Below are 26,286 nucleotides of genomic sequence, written 5' to 3'. Positions count from 1 at the left end.
ATATAAGGACCAGGCAGCTGCAGAATCCGTGACATTCACAGAGCAACATCTCAAAACCCTATCTACCCACCATCATAGTTGGTATCACAGCCTACATGATGGTCTCAGCTCCACGCCCTCATCTACTGCACATATTTCTGAGGACCAAAACAACTGTACCAGTATTTCAGTGTGGACATGTTTGTCCAGATATCATATCCCAGAGCAAAGACCTACTCTACTGCCATATGCCAGAATGCATGAAAGCTTGAGGGGGCAGAGCTGGTCCTGGCAGTCACTAAGGATACATTTGCATGCTCCACCATTAACCTATACAGAAGCACCTTCTCAGCCTTGGTCCAGTTAGGCTAGCACCATGCTACCCACACAAGGAGGAAGCAGACAGGGTGAGGCACCAAGGAAAGTCATAGATCCCCATGTCTCTCCCTTCCTCCCAGTTCCCCTGCTGGCCACTAGCCATCAGGAAGAGGTTGTACACACAGGGAAGCCATCCTCTGGGACGTGCTTGGATCTGGAAGTGCACCTGGACCATATGCACATTACACTATCATTGCCCCCTGGGAGGTGCTGCAGGTGAACCAAGACTGCCTAGGTTCTATAGTTTGAACTATCAGGCATCCTGCAACCGCAATGGTATTTGCACAGATCTTGTGTTCAAATTTCTGGACACAGTCCATGATACATAGATTTCTGTATGATCTGGCCCCAACCAGCTGTTGGCTGTCTGACTAAAGGACAAAGGATATCTCATCAATCAGGAAAGGGGAAAGGGGGAATTGGGCTAAGCCAGCAGGCAGAAGCAGCACCCACTCCTACAGGTCTCATTCTATCCTCACCAGGTGACCATGTATATCCCCTACTCCCATATTTGCTGGCCCCATATCCTGAGGACAACCCACCAGACTATGTAGCCTTCAACCAAGCCCACCACTAGATATGCATGGTCATAAGCTGGCGTTTGGGCAGCTGAGTACGCGGTTCTCTTGCCTCCATCATATGGGAGGTCATTCAACCCATAGCAGTGGCTAAGGTCTTTGCTCTCTGTGCAATACTCCACAACATGGTCATGTGCCAATGGCTGTTACCACCCATTGTAGTAGGTCTTTTGGATCTCCCACCTGCCAAATGAACAAGCACAGATAGGAGCATTGGCAACAAGGGGTCAAGAGCTTGTTGGTGAGCACTAATAAATCCCATAGAAGGTACCAGAGAGTTCACATATTAGCCCTTGGGGCAGGCCTGTGTCATACCCACTGCCCCCATCCCCTAGCATAGGCTCACACCATCCAAAACTCCTTTACCTGTCTGGCGTTCACATCCAAACCAACAGCATATGAAGGGTCCACCTTGGCAGATACTTCATGGGACTCTGCTCCTGTAAGGGAATGAGTTCAAGGATTGGGTGGTCACCCACTGCAATCAGGATGGTGGTGCTCGGCCATTACCTCCCATAGTGCCCTGTCCAAAGGAAAACTTGCTCACTGCTAGAGCTTCTGGTCCAGTGTAGCACCAAAAGCTTTCCCTCTCCTGACAGCTGTTCTGGTCCACCTGCCATGTACCAGATCCCTTTGTCTATGAGCCCCCTATAAGGTGGGGGGGGGGCTTTGGGGCTTCTGTGGCCCCTCACCCAGCTGTCAGGATTGGGTGTGAGAGGCAGCCTGCCTAGGGTACTTGTTCAGAATCACAACTGAGAGAGGACAGCCACAGAGACCATTTCTGCATTAGAAGACATACCTGGTTTTAGCCTCATTTTGGATTTCCTTTGGATTCTGAGTTGACTCTAGGGTTTCTGCATTCCCCAGGCTGAAATTTGCAACATGCTTTCCACACTGAGTCTGAAGAAGGCAGCCTCCCATCATGCTTTGTTCCCTTTTCCAATTTTTTTAAAATGCAAAATGGTGCCTGTTTGCATCTTTGTTTTCATTGCACCCCTTAATCCTACCATTCTGCACCACTGATTGCCTCCTCCACTTCCCCCCAAAGTGTCCTGATGGGTTTTTTAAAAACTGAGTTAGAACATTATCACAACATTGCTGTGTAAGACTGCAAAACAGCTTTTAAAAAAAGAGAAGCTGTAGATGTTGTAAGTCAGGGTTTTTCAAAAATTACATTCAGGACACTTTGGAGGGAAGGGAGGAAGTGATAAAAAGGGCAGATTTTTCAGAACAAAGGGAAGGAAGTGGAGGGAGGGGGAAGGGAGGAGGTAGAGCCACAATGAGGAAAGAGGTATTCCCAAATGTCACGCACTGTGAAAAACATGATTTTCGCATTTGGGAGCCCCAAATTAGACCTCATTAGTCTCGGTTTAAAATTAAAAACAAAACAAAAAATAAGGTTTTCTGGGGATTGCTTGGAGCAAGTGAGGCAGTAATTTGGGTCTGAACCCAAAGAATTTCATTGCTGAAATGGACAAAAAAACTCAAGTGTTTAAAAATGCAAATCTGAGCAATATCCCTAGTACGGAAACAGTCAGTGTGTGGGGATTTTGTTCTCCCTGTCAGGCATTGGCACAAAATGTCCACCCAGTGGCGCTAAATGCCCCCTCTGTGCTTTACTCACCACTAAGGTACCTCGATCCTTGTTCTAAGTTTGTATGGCAAGGAGCTTTCAGCCAGCATCTGTGCCACAGCCTACTACATGACTTGTACAGCATCTTGTTGGAGTTATTTTAGGGCTTGATCATGAGCTTTTATCTCACTGACACCAGAATACAGGGGACATTCCTTCAATGGCTGATCTCATTTCTCCAGTGCGGTGGACTATATCTCACTGGGGAGATATAGTCACTCCAATTTGCCCGAAGGGGTTCCACAAGGCACAATCCTCTCCCTAGCTTTGTTCAACATCTTTATGCACTCTCTTTCCCACCTGGTCCAGCTGGGTGTGATTGCCATCAATATGCAGATGACAGCCAGCTCTACCTCCTGATACACGGTTGCCTAGATACACACAACTTTGCAAGAATGTCTGAGAGTGACCTGAAACTCAACCCTTCAAAGGCAAAGGTCCTGTGGCTGGGTGGGAAAGGACCAGGTGAGGAAGCACACTTACCCTATCTGGATGGGACCCAACTGTCGGTTGCCACCTCAGCAAGAAACCAGGGTTGACCTTCAACACCTCTCTATCCATGGAAAAAAGGATGGCTTTTTTCCAGCTTTGCTAAGCCAAGCTACTAGTGCCCTAGCCACAGATATCCATGTGGTGGTCATTTATAGACTGGACTTCTAGAACTCGCCTACCCTTATCCCTGCTCCAGAAACTGCAACTAATCCAGAATGCAGCAGCCAGGTCCTGATAGGTACAGCCTGAGGGGCACATATTTGACCTGTATTCCAAAAGCTGTGGTGGCTCCCAGTTGAATTCCAGAGCAAGTTCAAAGTTGTGGTGCTTATCCACAAAGTCATCTGTGATACAGGTCTGCATGGCTGACAGATTGCTTCTCTATCTATACCCCATGAAAAGCACTCCACTCTTCCAATAATAGCTGGTGGTCCCTGGCCCCAAGGAGGTATCTTTGACCTCAACCAGGGCCAGGACATTTCCTTATGGAATGAGCTCCCAGATCACATTCGGGTCCTGTCAGAACCAACACAGTTTCACAGGGCCTGCGAGACTGTGCTCTTCTGCCATGCTTTTGGTTGGGGCCAATGAAATGGTAACATTTATTGATCCCTCCCTATCAAAAAGTTGCTCCAGACATATTCTCGTTCTGAAAGAATTGGAGGCACACCGAGATACTACTATTCTGTTGGCATTAGATGGCAAACCGAATTGCCATTCAATTTTAAAATTTGAAAATAATAATAATAATAATATAATAATAATATAATAATAATAATATAATTATAATAGTTGGTTCTTATATGCCACTTTTCTCTACCCGAAGAAAGCTCAAAGCGGCTTACAGTCGCCTTCCCATTCCTCTCCCCACAACAGGTACCCTGTGAGGTGGGTGAGGCTGAGAGAGCGCTGATATCACTGCTTGGTCAGAATAGTTTTATCAGTGCTGTGGTGAGCCCAAGGTCACCCAGCTGGTTGTATGTGGGGGAGTGCAGAATCGAACCCAGCTCGCCAGATTAGAATTCCGCACTCCTAACCACTACACCAAACTGGAAGACGAAGCAGTGAATACTCCCATGGGCATACTCCTCAGTAAACTTTGTCTTTTAGAAGTCCGCGCTCAGATTAGAAGTCCGCGCTCATAACCACTACACCAAGCTCTCTGTGACTCTGCTATTATTTTATGTCCCATATGCAAGATGTGGGCACCATGTCTGAGGGGCCACAAAAGTCAGCTCCACACAAAGTAACTTTTATTCCAGGCATCAGCATAATAGCCCTCCTTATAGGAGGCAGACTACTGCTAACCTGGAAATGAAATTTATGGTCACCCAACAACTATTCTGAGTTGCAAACCTATTTAAACTCAAGTTCTTTATTTGTATTTTCCTTCATTGACCAGGATGAGGGCAGTAAGTTTGATTAAATAAACAAACAAACAAACAAACAAATAAATAAATGAGGCTTGCCTGATCTCATCAGAACTCAGAAGCCCAGCAGGATTGGTCCAGAGCCAGGGAATGGCAAACCACCTCTGAACATTTCTTGCCATGGCACTGGCCTCCTCCATGCAGCCTCAGTGATCTCCATGGCTTCCATGAGCTCTGAGGTGGCCGAGCCAGGGCGCACATCCCTAGAGTCCAGCACATGTTTTTGTAGCAGCCGGATGTGCACCTCAGCTGGAGATCTCCGAGGCAGCGTGGAGGAGGCCAGTGGCATGGTGCTGCCACCACTGCCCTGTCTCGGCGACCCCCATGAAAGGGTTGATTGATCCCCCAAGGGGTCACAACTCTGTAGGCTCTGCCGGGCTTCGGGCGGGGCCAGGGACAGTCCTGCATGTCTATGATGCAGCAGGGCTGTCCCTGGGCCCGGCAGAAGCCTCCACCTGGCCGCCCAGGTTCCTGTGGGCTTCTGCAGCGCCCAGGGACAGCTCCGGCGCGTCTATAACACAGTCAGGCTGTCCTAGGGGCTGACAGAAGCCTCCAGACGGCCGCACAGCTTCCTGCGACCTACTAGCGGGCCCAGGGGGAGCCTCACTGCGGTGATGAAGTGGCGTGGCTGTCCCAGGGCCCGGCAGAAGGCTCCGGATGGCTGCGCAGCCCACCCCCCCCTCCCCGCCCAAGGTGGCTGCCTCGGCGGCACGAAAGAAGCAGGGCCGCCGCGTCAAAGACGCAGCGGCCCTGCTCCTTTGCCGCCAATGCCCTCCCTGGGCAAGGTCCTTGGCTCGCCGGCGGGAAAGGAGCAGAGCCGCCACATTGAAGACATGGCGGTCCTGCTCCTTTCACGCCACCGAGACAGCCACCTTTCCCGCCGGCGAAGCCTGTTCCCCCAGCCAACTCACCGGAGTGCAGAACCGAGGACGGGCCAAGTAGCCAATGGGGAGCAATTGGCCACTTGGCCCCGGAGTGACACTCGGAAGGGCCAATCAGGAGCTCATGAAACCCTTTTTGAGAAAGCATGATCTAGGAGTCTGAATTACCAGGCAACAGCATCCAGGTCAACAAGACCAGAGAAAGAGAATTTGGAACACAGGTTTTCAGGAAACAGTACAAAAGTCATGGTTACCAAAGAATAGTCTGGTCAGTAGCAGCAACATTGGTATTTAGAAACACATTGTGTCCATGCACATGAGTTCCCCTCATGAGTATTTGTAGCCACTGACACTGAGCAGAGAGGCATCCACTCCTATGCCTTTAAATCCTGCCTGACACTTTTCTAGTGGCATTCCAAGGGTGCTGGGCTGGGCTGCTGCTTCTGGCAGAGTGGTCTCCAGTTACAACAGCAGCCAGTCAGAGTTCCTAGGGTTGAGCTGGTCAAGGTGACAGCATGGTCAAATGAAGCCAAGTAGTAGCCTGATAATTCCAAGCAAGCAGGTAGAGTCCAACAATCTGGTCCAAGGTCAAGATTTGCAAAGCAAGAGACAGGAAGGAATCAAGTATGGTGGGTTTCAGCATCATAGTAGTATGCACAGCTGCTTCCACACTGGCTTAGTCTCCCAGCTCTGCTGGCTCAGTCATCATCCTGAGAAGACTCATCTCCTTGCATCCACTGTCAATGGGCTAAAGCTGTGTCTTTTAGTTGTTAGATCCCTCTGAAGACACTGCCTGCAATATCCTGCAGCTGTCTCAGGAGAGCTGTCAGCCTGATGAGTAACAGCTGGTTTCGGGCAGGGCTGGCAACTGATCTGAGGAGCTTCCACAGGCACTTCTAGCTTGGGGTCCTGAGCAGCCTGTACTTTGGATGGGTTTCAGCTGGGCAGACACAAAATGTAGTTTCCAAGCAGTATAGTAGCCTGTGTAGCATGGATCCAGTCTGTTACATTACTGCATGGTGTTTTCTCTTATATTAATGTTGTAACCAATTCCAATGGCTGCCTATATTTATTTGCACGGACTCATGGGGGGCAACTGAACTTGTAACTGGCGGAGGAACTTTATTTTAATTAAAAAACTGTAACGCCTACATAAGGAAAAGTAATATTCCCTCAAACCCATTGCAGCATTCAATAAGCCAAATTCACCCATAAATGCAACAATCTGAAAGTCATCTTGTGAAACATAGGTCCAATGAAAAAGCAAACTGCATTGTAAGCACAACCTACACATCTATTTCCTGCCCCCACCCCCCGAAAAAGCTGGAAACTGCTATTTCATATGAACATACAGCAGCAGGAACAATAAGCAATCTGGACTGTAACTAATTTCTTCATTAAATGGCAATGCAATGGACTTGATTCAAAGCATTATTCTTTGTTCAGTGTACCTATTTCAACTTATGCTAAGGAAATATAGCACTAGCACAACACACTCTTTTTTCTCTGGGTCTTTGATTTCAGCCATGTTTGTTTGATGCAGCAACAAAGCATTAATAGACTCTTTATTAAGCCCCAATAGAAGGAAGCACTCAGCCATGACTGGCAGCATAGGAGCATTTCCTCCCCAGCTATCATTTTTAAAGGAACACTTGTTGTTATGGATTAAAGGATTTTTTTTTGTCACAATTTTGAAATGTGTGCCTAAGAGCCTGATAACTGTTTAAAGAGGGGGGAAAAACTTTGAATAATTTGGATCCTAAGGATATAAAACTATCTGAAGTAATGATACAAACATGTTAATCAAAAGTAAAATTAAACCATATAAGTACTTTTAAAAATCACACAGCACTAAATATACCGAAAGAACATCAAGCATCCTAGAACACCAATATTCAATACAAGCTGAATGATAACTAACTTCTATAATCCACTAAAATAGGTTTGTATTCACAGAACGTAAAGGCCACATCACATGAATTAAGCAGACTTACAACCCGTTAAAAAAGATAAATAGCGAAAATCTCCTTTTCTGCATCAAAGAATTTCAACACAGCAGCTATAAATGTTATATGGGAAGAAAAACAGTATTCAAAATGGGTAATCTTTTGATCGATGATCAAGATTCAAAACAAACTGAACACAGTACATAGATGAATAAATTAAGAACAAAAAATAGTTTTAAAATACCCTACCCCTACACACAAAGTCAGAAGCTGAGAGCACATCAAAGGATAGTGGAAGAAAAGAGTTACCCATGAGTAGCCGCCGTTTCACCCGCTTGTCCACATCAGCTACTGACGTGGCATTGAACTCAGAGCTCTCAATTGCAGCCTCATCCTTCTCTAAAACACAAAGTAAGGGACAAACATGGAGCAGTTGGTTAATGAAAAGCCCAATTTCCCACTGCTGAAGACAGTTCCTTGGCCAGGTTCAACCAAAGCCAAGGATTATGAAAGCACTAAAACCCCATTTAGAGAGTTACTTCCATTTGAAATACCAGAGACAAATCAAAATGCTCAAGAAGGAAGAGAATGGTGGGGTGAACAGAAGAAATTGATAATGAAAACAAATAATTAGCCAGCCATCACCCTTTAAGTGCTCTCCCACTAGTAATCACACAAAAGACAAAAGAGGAGGGGTACTAGACCAGTGTTAATTAAGGAATCACACTGATAAGGTCTGTAGTTCAACAAATGGTTAGACATTTTAAGTAGTTGCAGGCTGAGAAATGCTGGCTCTTTATTAAGATCTTGACAAAACACTGGATACAGAAAGGCAGAGTCTAAGGGGTCTGGTGATGAGGGGAGGGCATGGAGACAAAATAGGCTTGAACTCATTGACACACACAGTACATAAATACCAAACAAAACAAAAAAACTGCATGCAAACTAAAAATGTTAGAATACCAACTTAAACACAAATTTAAAAACAAAAACATTAAGTTGGGCAGTGCTGGTTGCCTGCTTGTCTATGAAACACAACTAACTAAACATTCACAAGCTAGGGAAAAAAAGATGTTGCAGAAACAGTCTAGTAATTTTAGAAGCATGCAGTGAAGCCAAGAGAGGTATTAGCACCAGGCCACGTGCAGTTTTTAAAATCTTGCATATGGAAAGCTCATATTCAATATTATAAGGACGTGAATTATGCAACATATAGTGAAAACAATCCAATCTCAAAGGTGGAAAGAGGTAATAAAGAGGCAGAAATGAGAAGGCCTAGAAAAAATGGAAAAATTTCAGTGGGAAAATCAGATCTCCCCTCATTTTTTTCTGTGGAGTTTTTCAGTATTTCTGACAAATTATTGGGGAGTACAGAAAAGATCTCCAATTAAATATTTTCTTTTAGAATGTGAGAGATGTTTCATAAGGCAACACTTTCTCTTTCAAAATATATTGGAGGACTTTTTCAATATTTCCACTGGAAAAATTGGGAAATTTGAGGGAGCATGGAAAAAACCTCTATATAATATTTTCTCTATTTCAGTGAGACAATCCTTTTCTTTAAAAGCTTTGAAATAATTTCAAATGCCTAGTATGAAAAGGTCTGAGGATATTTTTCAGTTTTTCTATTGGGAAATATTAGGGAGCACTGAAAAGAAATTCATATAAAATATTTTCTGGTTTGGAATTACATGCTTTTTACGATATGGGTCCCTCTCACCTTGCCCAGTAATTATAATATAATGAGGATTTTTTCAACTTCTGAAGTGGAAAAACTGAAATTTGGGGATCACTGGAAAAGAATCCTGTGATTTTTAAACATACAACAATCTACAGCATTAGTGATGCTGCAGATGTATACAACATTTTTAAAAGTATTTTTTGTTTAAATGTAAACAGTTTTACTAACAATTAATATGCTATAATATGGCATTTACAATATGGCATTTAAAGCTCAATTTTATGCAGTTGTACTTGATATCTGAATATGCTGGTTGTTCTACCTATAGTGACGCTCTTATATAAGAGTGTTTTTCTCCAAATAATAGCGTTTCTTTTATTTATTATAGAATTAGTTTTCTGCTTCAACTCTTTCTTTTTCTCTGCCTCCCAGTTTGACAAAGATACATACAACAGGGGTGGGCCCAACTGTGGCTCTCCAGGTATCCATGGATTACAATTTCCATGACCTCCTGCCAGGGATCAGCAGGCATAAATTTGTTCCCAGCCCACGGGAGGTGTGCCTGGCCTCAGCCAGGGCCAGGGCTTTTTCAGTCATGTCCCTGACCTGGTGGAATGAGCTCCCGGAAGAGCTGAAGGCCCTGACGGAGCTGTCAATGTTCTGCAGGGCCTGTAAGACAGAGCCATAAGACAGAGCTCTGAAGAAGATCTGGTCCCTCCCTGTACTGGCCCTGTAGAGGCATTGTCTTGGTTAACTGGGCATGAGCCCTGAGGATGATGGTGGACTACTGGAGACTAGTGGCGTCTGGTGTCATCGACGGTGGACAGGGTGGGGGGAAGAAAACAGATTCATTTGTCCACCATGAGGATTGTTGTCTTGTTATTTTATGACGTTTTTATCGGTTTATTGTAAACCGCCACAAGAGTTTGGGAGTGGCGGTCCACAAATACAAGCATAAAAAAATAAATAAGCTATAGGATAAGCTGCAGCAATTTGCAAGTCATTATCAAGTTTTAGGCTTACTTGCAATTTTTCATATAAAAAAGGAAGATGTTTATACTTTTAAATTCCATAAATATGCCAAATATGGCACCTTATATGTTGTTCTATCAGTAAAAGAAGTTTAGGTTTCATAAGAAAGGAAGTATTGCATATAATCCAATTCCCCCCCAAATCTCTCCCGACCCTTTTGATTTTTTCCCCCTCATGGCTATAAAGTTTCTTCTCTCAGAGCTCTCTCAGCCTCACCTGCTTCACTGGGTGTCTATTGTAGGGAGAGGAAGGGAAAGTGATTGTAAGCCACTTTGGAATTCCTTTGGGTAGTGAAAAGTGGGATATAAAAACCAATTCTTTTTTCTAAAAGGTCTTGTACAAGTAGAAAAAGCAATGTGGGAAGCAGTGACTAAGTAACTGAAATTATTTGCATGGGATGGAGGATTACATTAAAAAAAGAAAAATATAAAATACGTGGAAGCCTTTCCCATGCAGCAGACGTAAAAGAAAAGGATAAGTCAGGAAAACAAAGACAACATGCATCAGCTAATGGACTTCTTGTGCAGTGTTACAAATGATTGCATCCTTGCTGTGATGTCTGAGTAACAGACACCACTGAAGACAGCAAATAACCATAGTAAGAGACAGAAGTGGAGAAGGAAACAGAGGTAGTGAGGCAGCTGGCAGCTTGATCAGTGGGAACATTACATGGTTGATTTGGACAACACATTGTTCTAAGAAGAAAACCAAGTTCTAGATGGGATCAGGCTGCAATAGAGGCTTTGCTTTAAGATTTTCCATTTTTCTTTTATTTTTTTCTGGAAATTATTAATGAGCATCAGCTATCAGACAAGACAGGCAATCAGGAACCATCACCCAAAAGCAGGAACAAAAAAGAAAACAAAAATGAAACTAAAATAAATCTAAGAGAACAACTACTCAGAAGAAGAAAGTAGAAAACCAACACAAGCAGCAATTTTTGACTTACATCGCAGGGAATGTAGCATGGAGTCATATTATAAAGTAACATTGCAAAGATGGAGGGGGAAATGCCATGTATACATCTTCTGGATAAATTTTATACATGACAGACCAAACAAGCATCACAGTGAATTCAGAGGGCAGTGACATCTACCATCATTCATTCATTATCAGCTCTCTCAAGAAAACTTGTGCCAGACATCCCCAATTCTGCAACAGTTCTATATAACAGTGGTCCCCAACCTTTTTATCACCAGGGACCGGTCAATGCTTGACAATTTTACTGAGGCACAGGAGGGGGGGTAGTCTTTTGCCAAGAGATTTTGCCGCCACCCGCCTGAGCCCCTGCTCCACTTGCTTTCCTGCCAGCGCCCCCAACTTCCCGCCACCCACTGGGGGGCACTGCCAGCAGCAGCTGCACAGTGCCACATCAAGGGGGAGCCCCAGCCATGGCAGCCGCTGGACAGCACCAAAGGTGAGCCGGCGGCAGAGTGGTAGGGCAGCCCCCGAAGCAGCAGTCAGGGAGGAGGACAAGGAGGAGCCGTGGCCCAGTACTGACTGATCCATGGACCGGTATCGGTCCCCGGACTGGGGACTGGGGACCGCTGCTATATAAGACACCTACACTTTACCATGACTGTTGAATTTTATGCAGATCCATTTGCAGATATAAGACCAGGGTTTTCAAATGTGATGCCAGAGAACCCCAAGAAGTCTTACAACAGATATATCCTGATCATAATTTAATTTAATCACATGTTTTTACAAAGACCTAACAGCCCAAATCTGTTTACTCCAGTCCTGGCGCATCAGCTGTCAGCTGTGAACACAGCTCAGCAACTAGGGCTGGTTGAAGGGCTTCCCTTCTAAATCAAGATCTTCCACTGTTCATAAAGCTGGCTGAAAGGCCAGTTGGAAAGGAATAAGCTGCTTCAGCTCAATAAACTTAAAGTCATAAATAGGCTTGTCAGAATTACACATTTTTCAACAGATGTCAGTTGATGTTGAGGTCACCAAAATATGTTTTCACAATTTTGGACCACGAATCATATTTTATTTTTAAATAGGAAAGTAAAACTTGATATTCAAATTAATTTAATTACATCTCATTTGCTTCACATAATATGACACTGAAAAATGTTATTTTCTTCCTATCAATATCATATTCTTCAAGTGATTAGTTGAAAATCTCACATTTAAAATTCATCCAAGTTTTGTCTGTCAAATTCTTTCAAGCATAATTGTACATGATGAGCCAATTCAGTACGAATTAAGTCCATTTAAGCCACAGTTAACTTGGCTAGATCATGCTCCATGATTGTACAGTACAATACATAGAAAGAAATTAATCATCTAACTATGGGTTATATTCAAAAAGTAAAATCTTTTTAGAAGCTAATGATTTCAATGGAAATTCAAACACTGATATCCTGCCATTTCTTTGGTGGTTCACAACAGCTAAAATAATAGTGTAATTCTCCCAATGGAATCGATTATAGCCTCTGAGACACCTGGTATGGGCTAAGATTTAGAAAACTGCAATTCCTAAGCAGACCCACTGACTTTGACGGCTGCAAAAATAGTGTGCAAGGAGTGAGGAAGGAAGACGAGGGAAGCCTGGCTGTCAACACTGGTAAAGCAGGCTTTTGCAGCCGCAGCAAAAGCTTGGGGGTGGGGTGGGGGACAAGTGGGAAGAAGACAAGGAGGGAATTCTTCTCCAGCTTAGATATGCAATGTGATCCAAGGGAAAACCCCGGGATGTAATGCAGGGAACCCACATTTCAGCAGGATCTTTATTTAAAAGAGCTTACCTTTTGTTGAATCATGCCCTTTGACAATCCTTCCTATTGTTACATTTCTCTAATTATCTTGAAACTGATAATCAACACAGAAAAAGATGACAGACTGTTGATCATGCAAAACAATAATAAGGCAAGATCTAGCCAAGGTAAAGTCCTGTTTATTTCAAACACAGAATTAAGCCTGTGCTTAATCTCTCAGTGGTATTTGGAATTTAGACTGGATAATGGGTATTTTAGTCTCTAAAATTTGGTATACAATATGAAGCAAACCCCACTTCAAAAAACAAGCAAACAAACAAAACCTCTATTAATTTACAACAGAAAATGTTGAACACTCTAATTCTGCCTGTAAATATAAGAACACACTCTGCTTTGAAGAATACTTATAGAATGAAACAAAACAATCAAAATATTGTATTATATTTCTTCTGCAGAAGCTATTCTATTTATCTATTGACTATTTCTACACCATCTTTGTCCCCAATGGGGACCCATAGCAGTTTACATTATTTTCCTCATGTCCATTTTATCCTCTCAACAGCCTTGTCTGATCTTGTAACCATTACACAGAACTAATTCTGTTCGCATCCATTCATAGCCTATCACATGCTGTGGTCACAATCAAACCTCTATGAACTACATATCTTCCAGTGCCTGGACAGTTCTCATTGGTGTTGAGGCTGCTGTGATGAAGTTTATGGGCCATCAGAGCAAGCAGCAGTTCCTGTATCGGTTTTGTTCTAGGGGGCCATGTGAGTGCATAGGAACACACATTTGCATGCAAAAGGCAATAGATACCATTGTTAAAATATTCCTGCTATATACCCCTACCCCTGTCTATCTCAGCTATGTTATGACTGTTTCGCTAAACAAGCAGAAAGATGGGAAGCAAGCTGGCTGTTATGCCCAGGAGTAAGTAAAACATCCTAGTAGAGTATGTGTGTGCACACAAGACACAAAATGTGCTCCGCATGCACACATTTAAACAAGTATTTACAAGTGACAAATTCTTAACAAGCAAATGTTATACAGCTTTTAATGAATGGCTTTTGTTTTCTTTATAATAAACATTCAATAAGACCACAAGATGACGCATACATTCTTCACTTCTATACACACCCATCTGCAAGATATTAGAGAAGTACTTACCGATGCATGTTCGACCGTCAGAGTGTAGGGCATACTTCTGATGACAGCCGCACACAGGACCAGTCTCTGTGTCGTCACACGTATGTTGGCAGCCTCCATTTCCATAGTTACAGGTTACTAGTTATTCCCCCCAAAATATGTGTACATACATAAGCATAAATAAAACAACAATGAAACCAATTAGTTCCTGAGGAATTTTATACAAGCAGTTTTTTAAAGCAATGCATAGCACAAACTCATTCATTTATAAAGTTTCTATAAATGCCTAGCTGTCCTGAATCCCAATTTTTAAAGTAGCTATCAGACTGTCAGTAGGTCTCTACTAGATATGATAGAGATGTAGAATCATAGAATCATAGAGTTGGAAGGGATCTCCTGGGTCATCTAGTCCAACCCCCTGCACTATGCAGGGCACTCACCACCCTATCGCTCATCCACTGTAAATGGATTGTGCTGGCTGACTTGCCTCTACACCATACCTATCCTCTGTGCATATAAAGTTCCAACTGTGCAGGGTAATATGTGTGTATATATACCCCAACGAATTCAATCCATGCCTTTGGTTTTCTCCAGGGGGAGATTGTATACTTAGAATGTGTGCATGTGTGTAGACCTCTGCATAGACAGTACCTACAAATAATGGATGTGTTCATAATGTTGGGAGGGTCAGAGGGCACAATCCTGAAACACATCATTGCATGCACAGGTTACACACAGGCTTACTGTAACAACAACAAAATCCAGGTTTCTTTCTTTCATGATTCACATCTATATGGAAATATATATATGAAATACATGGTAACATTTTCTTTCCAACTGCATCGTATCCCCTACCTCTAGCAATCAGGGCTCCAGAGCACAAAAGCAAATACATGTGCACAGTTAAAAACTGTTTTATCATTGTTTCTTCAAAACGGTAAAATATTTTTAAATGAGGGAACTTTTTAATCACCACTTTATTTTGAAAAAATATTTTGATGGCACTAATCAATGGCTTTCTAACCACGTCTTCATAAACACAAGCAGAAGATGCATGCATAATTTTCTGCCAACACAGAATGACTGACCAGAGGGTAGGCAAGAATGCATGGCTGATCTTGGGCCAGTCACTCAGCCTAACTTCCCTCACAACGTTATTAGTAGCATGAAATAGAGAAGAACCATGTTTGTCACTCAGAGTTTTTTGGAGAAAGTGAGAGGTAAGACAGACTTTTGAAGCTTCACAGTCTGCAAAGTATATGGATCAGATCACATCTCTGCCATGAACTGATCAGCCCACATTGTCTATTTTAGGTGCAGAGAAAACAATGCTTTTCTCCTCACCTGAGTTTGAGCTTCAGTTGCAACAATATGGGATGGCTTCTCATTATCTATCCCTCAAAGGCTGGATGTAGCAAACTTTCAGGTAAGACTGTCATGGAACAGCCAGGCTCTGGAGATAATTTTGACTCCTCTGCTGATGAACGACTGGATTCCGTGCCTATCAGCCACCAGTTGGCTGCAGCTGAGCAATCAGATGAGGAATCACAGTCAGAAGGCAATGAGATGCATGTTTCATCCCCCAACACTGAGCTGACAGTTCTGGGTCAGCCAGCTGTTCCATCTCCTCCAGGGTCACCAGGTCCACGGAACAATGTTGGCACAGGTGGAGAGAATGTAGGTCAGCCTACCCCAGAGCTCAGCATTGGCCATCAGTTGCAGAGGAAGGAGAAACATCATCAGAGGAGATATGAAGCAGCTGTTGCAAGTGTGACATGGGACTAAGTGTATAAAAGTATGGGGGCGTCGGAAAATGACTGGAATGATGGGATACATTCATCTAGGTACCTACCTCAAGTACCACCTATTCCTAGATGAATGTACCCCATCACACCAGTCATCTTCAAAAGTCTTGGTTCAGCATGGCTTCAACAAGTTTTCTTTGAATGCCAACTTGCTGCTGCTGTTTCTGACTTGCTTTCTGGAAAATTGGCCTTGGCCTCCTCAGACAATTCTCATGTAATTACTGACTCTGTTTAGTAAACTCTGGCATCCTGTGCCTGATAACCAGTTGCAGCTATCTCCTAGACTTAACACTATGAATGCTGACTCCAGCCTGAAACAGAAAAAATCTATTGACAATGATTCTTGCCTCTTATGTGGAACATCTACATAAGGGGCAAGAATCCTTGTCCCCCCCCCCCCCCAGACACACCACCCAGACTTCCTTTCCCACCTTACCTTTGTACCTCGGAAGACTTGTGGCCATGGCACCTGAGCAGCAAGCCCCAGCACTGAAGCCCACTAATCTCTCTGGTGCTGCTGCCACTGCCGAGCATCTTCCAAGGCCACCCCTGCTCTCGAGGGCAGAATCGACCTCGGAAGACTGGCACCGGCGGCAGAGCAACAAGTGTGCCTCAGTGCTGGGCCTCGATGCTCTGGTGCTGCCGCCACTGCGGACCATCTACTGATGCACTCCCTAAGGCAAGACAACAGACGTCATGTCCATTTTCATTTCTATTATCGGGATTGCGCCAGTAGATGTTCTGAATCACAAAAAGTTAGCTCCTAGACCCCCCCTCCCCAAGTCTTTTGCTGGCTACACAGTGAAACCTCCGTAACAGAAGATCAAAAGCTGCTTCTCAGCTGATTCCTCATCAGCAGCCATTTGAGCTCTGATGTTTCCAAGTAGCCTGTTCCAAATATAAATAGATATAAACAGTATGGCGGAGCAAGGGATATTAAACTAGGCAACCTCCCTCTAGTGGCAAGGATACTATGGGTTATGGTGCGGGCATAATTGATGCATTGAGGTTTGAGATGGGATGTTTGACCCAAGAGGCCAGTAGGCCACTGAGATGTTGGGTAATTAGATATTATGGAGTAGAAAAGTATACCGCGTGTGCATCAACTACTACAACTAAGGCTCTAATTAACACATATTAATTAGTTTTGCGTCTTCATTCCACAAATGAATGAATAAGTAGGCATTTTCATAAGTTTGACTTTTTGCTTCTTCTGTTGAAATTACAAACATGTAAAGTTTCCAGGTGGCTCTTTGGACAGGATATGCCATGTGTAGCTTTTTCCATCACTGCAATGAGAGAAGCCACATATGTGGAACATCTTCCTACCATAAAACTCTTCCAGAAACTAGTTGCTTTTCTATGATGAGATCTTGTATCTTAGTAGAATCAGTGGGTAGAGTAGTTTTCCATGTACATTAGAAACTTATCACCCATTTACTGTTTTGCCATAGCCCCCACAAAACATTTCCTGTTTGAAGCCACGACAATTTGATTGGTAATTGACTAATTTTTTTAAAAAATATTTAAAATATTTAAATTTGTTTTTCAACCATCAACAGGACCTGAAAGTGCCTTACATCATTAAAAACAACAGGAATTTCAGTCTACAAAAGTACAACGTGAAGGAAAGAAAAAATTATAACTGAATTACTCATCGTATGGAGGTTCTCTGGGTTAGTAAAAAAACAAGCCCGAAACTTCAAATTTCTCCTATCTTGAATGAGTTCATACTACCCTTGAAAAGTCAGGTTTGTGCTTTTGCCAAGCTTCAGCTGGTGCATCAGCTACATCCCTTTCTGGTTCAGTAAGATCTATCCATAGTGATCTGTGCTTTAGCTGAATCTAGAATGAATTAGTACAATGTAATCTAAGAATATTCTGAATCTGCAGCTAGTGCAGAATGCTGGAGCTAGCCTGCTAGTTGAGGCCATCTTCCAGGAGCATGTGACCACTATTCTATGGCAATTATACTGGCTACTGTACTGCTCCCAAGCTCAATTCATGATGTTCATTTCATTCTTTAAAGCCCTACATGGTTAGCAATCTAAATATATGAAGGGAAGTCTTTTCCTATACAATCTTACACAGGAATTAAAATTAAAGGAACAGGCTTTCCTGACTATCCCACACCAAAGAAGACTGTATGGTAGACACATGAGAGAGGGCCTTTTTGGTGGCAGTCCCATGATTATGAACAGCCTCCCCAGGGCAATGTACCTGGCCCCCTCACATTCTATCTTCAGGAGCCACTTGAAGACAGTTTTACTTACTTACATTTGACTAATTTAGTTTTTATTTACTGGCAATTTATTTACTAATTGAAGATTTTAAATTGTGATCTTTTATGTGTTTTTTTAATAATTGTTTTATTTATATTGTGAGCCACCTTGAGTTCTGCAGGTAGAAAATCAGTTAATAAATGTTTTAAATAAAATAAGCAATAACATGAGCCCCCCAAAGCTCCTCTTCACAGAGTCTCTTTATACAGGTTATGGTTTTCCTTGGGTCTTCAGGAAGTCAATTCCATGAAACCAAAGCACCCACTGACAAAGCCCAACTGGTAATAATTCTTGGATTATTTTCTTTTCTTACGGTTTCCAATTTTTCTGTCTTCTCATGATGTGACCAAAGTACAATAGCCTATCAATTTTAGCTTTTTCCAAGAATTCAGGTTTGATCTGATCTAGAGCCAAATTATTTATTTCCTTTCTTTAAAAACAAACAGAAAAAAGAAGGGGGGGGGAGAAACTAAAAATTCAGCAACTAAATAATTTTTTTTTTAAACCGTGTGTGTGTGTGTATGTGTTTTTATATATGTAGTAGTATCCAAGCCCACTGCAGTCTAAATGCAGTGGGCGCTAGTGGCAGGGACTGGGGTGGTCAGAAGGCAGAGCACTGGAGCTGTGGAGAATTCTCCTGGCTACATGGCCACCTCCCAGGGGCAAAGTTGGCGGGGCAGAGTGGGGTCGGCCGCAGCGCAGAAAGAAATGTAAGTCTGCCCCCCCTCCAAGGAGCTCGTGCTTCCTCCCTCTGACAATCACTGCGATAGATTTGCTCTGTATACTTTAGGAAGGCAAAAGCGCATCCTGACATTGTGCCCCCAAAATGACACATGCTATTAACACAGCGGGATGGCTCGCTTCTGGGCATGGGATTGAGCTGCAGCGACACAGCACAAGTCCCTTTTTATGGCCGTGATTAAAAGAGTACTCGAATAGTGGCCAGAACTGTGGCTCTCCTTTGCTGGATGGTGTGGGCTCTCCCCCTCTCTGTTTGCCATTCGTGGTGTTTCTCGAGCCCCTGCCATGTATGAAATACATGCTGGGCAGATACGGGTGTACCTGAAGTTTGTAAGGGAGGGGCGTGGATGGTGGTAGTAGTGGCCTCAGTGAGGGCTCAGCGCGGACACAGGGAGTGTAGTGTATGCAGCGTTGCAGGCCACATTGTGCTTGGTGGGTGCTGCATGCGGTGGCAGCAACTCATTGGCGCGGTTCCTGCCGGGGTGGTGTTGTCACTGGCAGCTCACCCCCCTCAGAGTTCAGTGAGAGGACTTGTGGCCATGGCGCGGACGTTATTGCTGGGCCCTCCTTGTCAAAGGGTGCGGCGGGCATCTGGTGTGCATCTGGTATTCCAACTCGGACACCCTGGAAACGCTCCAACCCCAGCCAATTACACAAATATTAAGAGGCACCATGGATAAAAAGTTTGTCTCTAAACAAAGAGACATACATGTCCAAACATCTAAAATTAAGTCCATACACAACTGTTCTCTATATACCATGCACTCAAATATTGATAATGTTATAACACAGGTATTTTGTCTGTAGTAAGGGCACAGAGGGTCCATTTTTGTTGGCCATTAGTTAGTTTTCAAGAGATAGGCAGATAAGTCAAAATACATATAAGCATCCTTTTTAAGTTTGGTCTGGCCCATAATATTAATTCATAATGGATCGTTTTCACACTGTTGTGACATTATGCATCACTGTTCTCTAGCTGCAGAAATTGTAGAGGGAACAGGATCACTCTATCATACATAGCCCCTAACACATGCCTGCTAATATAAATTAAGATCAGGAAAATCAAATCCTTCTTCATTGAATGGAAGTTGTACCCTCTTTAAAGAAATCTCAGCACACAAGGAACCATCACATTAATATATGGAAAAAGGATTAATTTTATGAATATACCTAAACGGTATATTGAATGGAATTGCATATTAAATATGAATAATACTCCAAAATCTGTGAAAATTATTTGGATGGTATTTGACATCCTTGATGTTGTCAACATTGGAATAAACTTGAAACCAGAAATTGCTGGTTCTGTGAAGAAAATAAGGAACCAAAGAATTGGGCAACTAAAAATAAAATATTATACTATTTATTACACAGTGAATAAAATCTTCAGATTAAAAATGACACACAAAGATACCATTAAAAACTCAAATCATGGTATACAGCAACAAGATAAAGTTGCACATTCAACTCCACAAAAATGATCACACACTTATATAATAACCAAAGTACCCAATATATTTTGACCTTTCTTCAGTGGCCAAAATTGTAATAACACACACAAACTATATCAGCATAAAATATTTTTATGGCAAGGCAGGCTGCATATGAGTCACAAAACAGTGAAGCCCCAAATAAAGGTTATAAATAAATTCTGCATAAATTCTGGGTGTACTTAAGATATTTCCCTATTTTTCTTGGTTTCTGGTTTGCACATGAACACCCATACACATAAAGCATGGTAACTTAAGGACCACCATTCCATCCTAGGCCATAATTAAATCCCTATGTGCAAACCAGAGACTAAGAAAAATAGGGAAATATCATAAGTACATCCAGTATGAAAAAGGGCAATACAAACCATATAATTAGGTATCATCCATAAAAGTACACCAGCGTAATAAATATGTTGTGGTTATAGTTTCGATCATGTGTGTGTATACTTAGATTAATATTTTTCTTTTTAAATTATATTTAATTAAAATGTGATTTTAAAAAATGTAAGTAATCCTAGTTATAATATTCATTTTGAGTGTATTTACTTTGTCCCATGAAGATGTTTAAAGCGGCCCATCTGTCTATAGCCAAAGATAAACCAGCAATTAGCCTATTAAAATTTAGCATAATCATATATCTCTAAGAACCCACTTGTCTTTTTGATGGTCCACTGTATCCATAAAATTTTCCTCCAGCAACATATGAATCACTGTACTGAACATAGACCAGAATACAGAAACGTAAGATTCAAGTGAACTGATTTTCCTTTTGTTAGTTTCTTCATTGTCCAACTTTTACACCCATACATAGTAATGGGGAATACTTATAAATTATCTTGACCTTGGTTGCCAGTAACAGTTGTTAAGGCTCTTTTCTAGTTCATTCATAACTGCACTTCCAAATCTCAATGACTTTCTGATTTTTGTGGTTGTTGTTTTCCTTTGAGTTGATGATTGAGCTAAGGAACAGGATTTTAAAAAAACAATTTCAATATCTTACATTGCAAACCTTAAAGTTGTATAATTTCCCAATAGCCATCAATTTTGTTTTCTTGATGTCTAGCTGTAATCATGCTTTGGCACTTTTTTCTTTAACCTTCAGCAGTCTTCACTGTTTTCTACCAGTTGTATACTGTTATCTGCATGCCTCAAATTGTTAGAAGTTCCTTACAACAATTTTCATTCCACCTTCATTTAAATCTAATTCAACTTTTCTTATGATATGTTCCACATACAGATTGAACAGACAAGATGTCTTGTCTGACATCTTCGCCAATTGGAAACCATTCTGTTTCTCTATATTCTATCCTAACAGGAGCCTCTTGTCCGGAAAATAGATAGCACATCAAAACAATCAGATGTTGTGGACCAGCCATTTATTTTTAAAGCATCCAAAAATTTTATAATCAAAGCAGCTTGAACATCTGGTACTTCTTGCTCCCTATATAGTAAGAGTCTTTATGATAAAAATTTGAGCACTGTTTTGCTTATATGGGAAATTAATGCGATTGTCAGATGGTTGGTGTAATCTTTGACCCTCCTTTTTGGGATCTGGAATGTAGATTGAGCATTTCCAGCTTGAGGACCATTGTTTTATCTTCTATGTTTGTTGACATATTTCTGGTAAGATTTTAATGCACTCACTTTCTGTAGCTTTAAATAGCTATATTGATATCCCATGTAATTCAGGCTGTGTTCTTCCTATAGCTTTGAGTGCAGTTTTCACTTCACTTTCTAAAATTGCAGGCTCTGCTTCAAAAGATTCTTTGTGGATAGAATCTGTCATCCTTTCATCTCTTCTATAGACTTCACTGAATTATTTCCATCTTTTTATTATGTCTTGAACAGATAATGTATCTCTATATTTAAATTTCAGCACCTCTAACTATGGTTTGAATATCTCGTTGACTTTTTAGATCTTGTGAAACAGATCTCTTATTTTTGTTGTTCTTTTCTATTTCTTTGCACTGGTTTCAGGGGTTTCTCAACAGTAAAAAAAATTAAGATTTCCCCCCCTCTATTTCTCCTCTGCTCTTCACTGTTAGCTAATTGATTATTTTCTGACATTATATAATTTCCATTTTGGACTGATTCATCATAGGCTTCTTGTGATATGAGATGAACAGAAGTCATTTACCCTTCTTCTGCACAGTACCAACCAGGTTTAGTTGAAGTGTCACCGTCATTGTCTTTGAAAGATCCTCCACCAGTCATTCAATGTAGTGATCTTCAGCTTGGGGCAATATGTTCAAAACACTTAATCACTGTCATCGGTCTAGCTGCAGCATTCGGCACCAACTGTACTTTTCATGCTGTCTTGAAGGGTAGCCACAGGCAGAGTACATTACAGCAGTCATTTTAAATGTTAACACAGTTCAGTATGGCTAGGTCTGGTGAGTCTAAACAAGGGGATAATATCCATTCCATATGGAAATAAAAACAAACATTTACCAAGTGATTTACCTGCATTTCCAGGAAAAGTGCTGGATACATCAGAATCCCCAAGTTTGTAATGACAAAGCCAATTGTAATGAACAATCCAAGGCATAACTGCTTTCAGAATCTCAGCCTACCTGGAGATTTCTTAGATACACAAGGATGACCTAAACTTTGTCATAACAGAATATGTAATTAATCATTGCTACCATTTGTCCTGAGAATTTCCATGATGCAGAGTTGCTATAACTTGCATTTCAGTTTTCAGTGAGTAGTCCTGACAAGAGGGAAATCACTAGCTTAATATATGTGTCAGTTTATTCAACATACAGTAGAAGTCAAGGAAGACCCTGCCTAAACAGAAGGGAACTTCAGAGCAATGCAAGCAAGGATCTGTGAGTGCTAGTTTGGGATAGAAGGTAAAGAAGTTTGGGATAGAAGATAAAGAGGCTCTTCAAATTCTATCAAGGGCAGAACAAGCATAGGAATCACCAACTTCGTGAATAACAATAATGCTGAAGGAAACCATTTAAAGGAATTCTTATATAAGAGATGTCCACTTAAACATTCTTATCACATTTTAAAAATATTAATATCTTTAATAACTGTTTTAACATTAGTAAGTAGAAATGTCCCTAAGTAATTAGGTAAAGGTAAAGGTATCCCCTGTGCAAGCACTGAGTCATGTCTGACCCTTGGGGTGACGCCCTCTAGCGTTTTCTTGGCAGACTCAATACGGGGTGGTTTGCCAGTGCCTTCCCCAGTCATTACCGTTTACCCCCCAGCAGCAAGCTGGGTACTCATTTTACCGACCTCAGAAGGATGGAAGGCTGAGTCAACCTTGAGCCGGCTGCTGGGATCGAACTCCCAACCTCATGGGCAGACAGCTTCAGACGGCATGTTGCTGCCGTACCACTCTGTGCCACAAAAGGCTCTCCCTAAGTAATTAGTAATGCCCTAAGGTGCTTCCATGCTTGAAAGGAGAGAAAAGGGGGCATAACAGCAAAGTCTCAGCTAACTGCAGTCAACAATTGATTATATATTTGCTTATTATTCTCCTGTGTTGAATCCAAAATATTTCCCATGCAATTTAATCTCAAGTGAATACAAACAAATCCAAATTGCTGTTTTGTTCCTATTTATCTCTGGAATCTGTTAACCATTTTCATTATGCTGTAAGTGAATTTATTCTCACGCTCTGCTTTTAAGTATGAATTGATTACTTCCATTTCATGACATTGTATCTGAAGAAGTGTGCATGCACATAAAAGCTCATACGTTGAATAAAATTCTGTTGGTCTTAAAGGTTCCACTGGACTCAAAATTTGTTCTGCTGCTTCAAACCAATACTGCTACCCACCTGAATCTGTCTTAACATAATGCTCTTGTTCTACATTGACCTCAGTATTTGACTGTCATGTCTATTAGCAACTTTAGTTACCAAAATACCAAGGCAAAACTAAACAAAGGGAATTTAACTTTAAGGATAAGTGATGGCAGTGGAAAACAAGGTAATAGACTACAGTCTCCCCTTAGTCCTACTATGACTGAAAAGAGTGGAACAAGTAAAACTAATACTTCTTCTCATCACCACAGCATAGCTCTAAAGAAACTATAGCATTAACATATCTAATTGTGAACAATGGTCCCAGAGTGCAGAGGATAATATTGAATTATCCACTCAATAGGTCCATACACAGATAGGAAGGATTTTTCTCCCAGAAAACTGGGGAGGGAAAGGTGAGGGGGATTTAAATACCCTAAAAATTGAGCAACTGCTTAAGTCTACCTCAGCTACCACACTGTGGCTACCTGTACAATGTGTTTGCCGGGCTGGGTGGAAGAAGGAACTGCATGGAGGTAGAAACCAAAGGTTTCTACCTTTGGATGGGATACAGCCAGCTGGGGAAGGCAGTTGTTGAGTGTGACGGTGTGATGGTGTTCGTGCTGGGAGTGTGGCTGGGTGGCCCAACAGAGGCAACTTTTCCTTCCAGCCAACTCTCAGCAACCTGCAAGTTCTTTTGGTGGGGCTGGTAGGATAAAGGGGAGGAGCAACAGCTCCAGGTCCTGGCACTGCTGCCAGGAGGGAAATAAGAAACTGGCTAAGAGAGGCAAATGCTGTGTGCTGATGGTATTTGGGCTGGGCGAAGCTTAGCTTCTTCCAACCTCTAATACCAGTGGTGCTCAGCACCTATTTCCCTCAGCCAACATCTTCTTCTCTCTTCTGGAAGTAGGGGATGGTGAAGGCTTGAGGGGGTAGAGTGTTTTGGTTTACAAGGTGTGTGAGGGGGGGATTGTCTATATGAACCCCAAGTTTCTCTTAGCAACGCCTTGCTTTTATGAAGTGACCTGTTGTGCTTTCTGTGGACTTTAATAAACAAAGAAATGTCTCAGCTCGTTTTGTGCCCCTTGGAAATGAATCCCAGGTTCATGACACTATCATCACCGCTACGTAAGGGGCAAAGAGGACCATCTACTGGAGTCAAGTAGAATCCTGCTTTAAATTAAGACTCCTGTAGGATTACTGTGGAATTTTCTGTCCCTGCATAGAAATTCATGGGATGGAGGGGTTGTTGTGCATATAAATCCACAATGAGGTTATTCTCACCATTAATCTCAAGTGAGTTTTCTTCATTCTTCCCCTTTTTATTACAAGCAAACTCCAAATGGTACACTGACCAGCTTTCCCCATTTTGCCAGTTTTGTTAAACCTCAAACCTAAGATGGTTAGAAATACATCTATTTATACAGAAACATATGCCCTGTGGTTTTTTGCGATTTCCCGTTAATTCAGTTTACTATTTTCCACTGTCAGGGAAAAACACATAATCAAAACCCAGACGTCAATACACAAGTCATTTTCCTGATTTTTTAAGACATAATAGCAATGAGGAAAACAAGACAAGCTGGTAATTTGAAATTCAGTCAGTATCTACCTACATTTGCAGTCCTTCTGGTTTTTGGCAAGTTCAAAGCCAGGCCTACATTCACAGGCAACCCCACCTTTTGGTGTCTCCCGGCAGATATGTGCACACCCATGATCTTTGTTCATACAGTTCATACCCTCTAAAAAGACAAAAAGAGAATGAAAATAGACAAGTGCTGAAAACAGAACTTAAACAACACTGAATACCCTAGGCAGAGATAAAATTCATTGTCATATTTCCCATTACAGAAAGTACGAGGATTAGCGTTCATACTCATTCATGTCCATTGATCCTACGGATGCCAGCCTTCTGGTGGGACCTGAGCTTCCCTCAGAAGTATGGCTTATCTCTAGACTACAGAGATGTTCCCCTGGAGAAAATGGATTTTTAGGGGGTGGACTCTATGGCAGTGGTCCCCAACCTTTTTATCACCGGGGACCACTCAACGCCTTTTACTGAGGCCCGGTGGGGGGGGGGGGGTTGTTTACTCCTCTACTCTCAACCACTGCCCTAACGCTCTCTGATCACTATGGTAATGTTTAAACATCCCTACAAAATAAGATACAGACACGCCACAACAATGAACATAAGGAACATTTTGTTTTCATGGAAATTTTAACTCATGACAATGACAAATCAATGGGAACCCTGAGCTTGTTTCTCTGCAATGAGATAGTCCCATCTGGGAATGATGGGAGAC

The 26,286-nt window shown here is 42.1% G+C and overlaps 1 protein-coding gene across 4 annotated transcripts in view; it reads right to left on the bottom strand.

Moving 5' to 3' along the window:
• SCUBE1 (signal peptide, CUB domain and EGF like domain containing 1) overlaps positions 1-26,286 on the bottom strand; it is a 156,135-nt gene that overhangs the window by 84,299 nt on the left and 45,550 nt on the right. For 2 of the 4 annotated variants that reach the window (XM_077337820.1, XM_077337822.1), the window contains 3 exons: positions 25,600-25,725; positions 13,924-14,040; positions 7,627-7,716 (listed from right to left, as the gene is read on the bottom strand). In XM_077337820.1, the coding sequence (XP_077193935.1) occupies positions 7,627-7,716; positions 13,924-14,040; positions 25,600-25,725 (333 nt within the window). Of the gene's footprint in view, positions 1-7,626; positions 7,717-13,923; positions 14,041-25,595; positions 25,726-26,286 lie in introns of all 4 variants that reach the window. The other 2 variants (XM_077337823.1, XM_077337821.1) reach the window with 2 other exon arrangements.

This window comes from Paroedura picta, chromosome 5, assembly GCF_049243985.1.
Source record: "Paroedura picta isolate Pp20150507F chromosome 5, Ppicta_v3.0, whole genome shotgun sequence".
NCBI lineage: Eukaryota > Metazoa > Chordata > Lepidosauria > Squamata > Gekkonidae > Paroedura > Paroedura picta.
The sequence above is the reverse complement of the archived record's forward strand: the minus strand, read 5'-3'. Positions and strand labels throughout refer to the sequence as shown.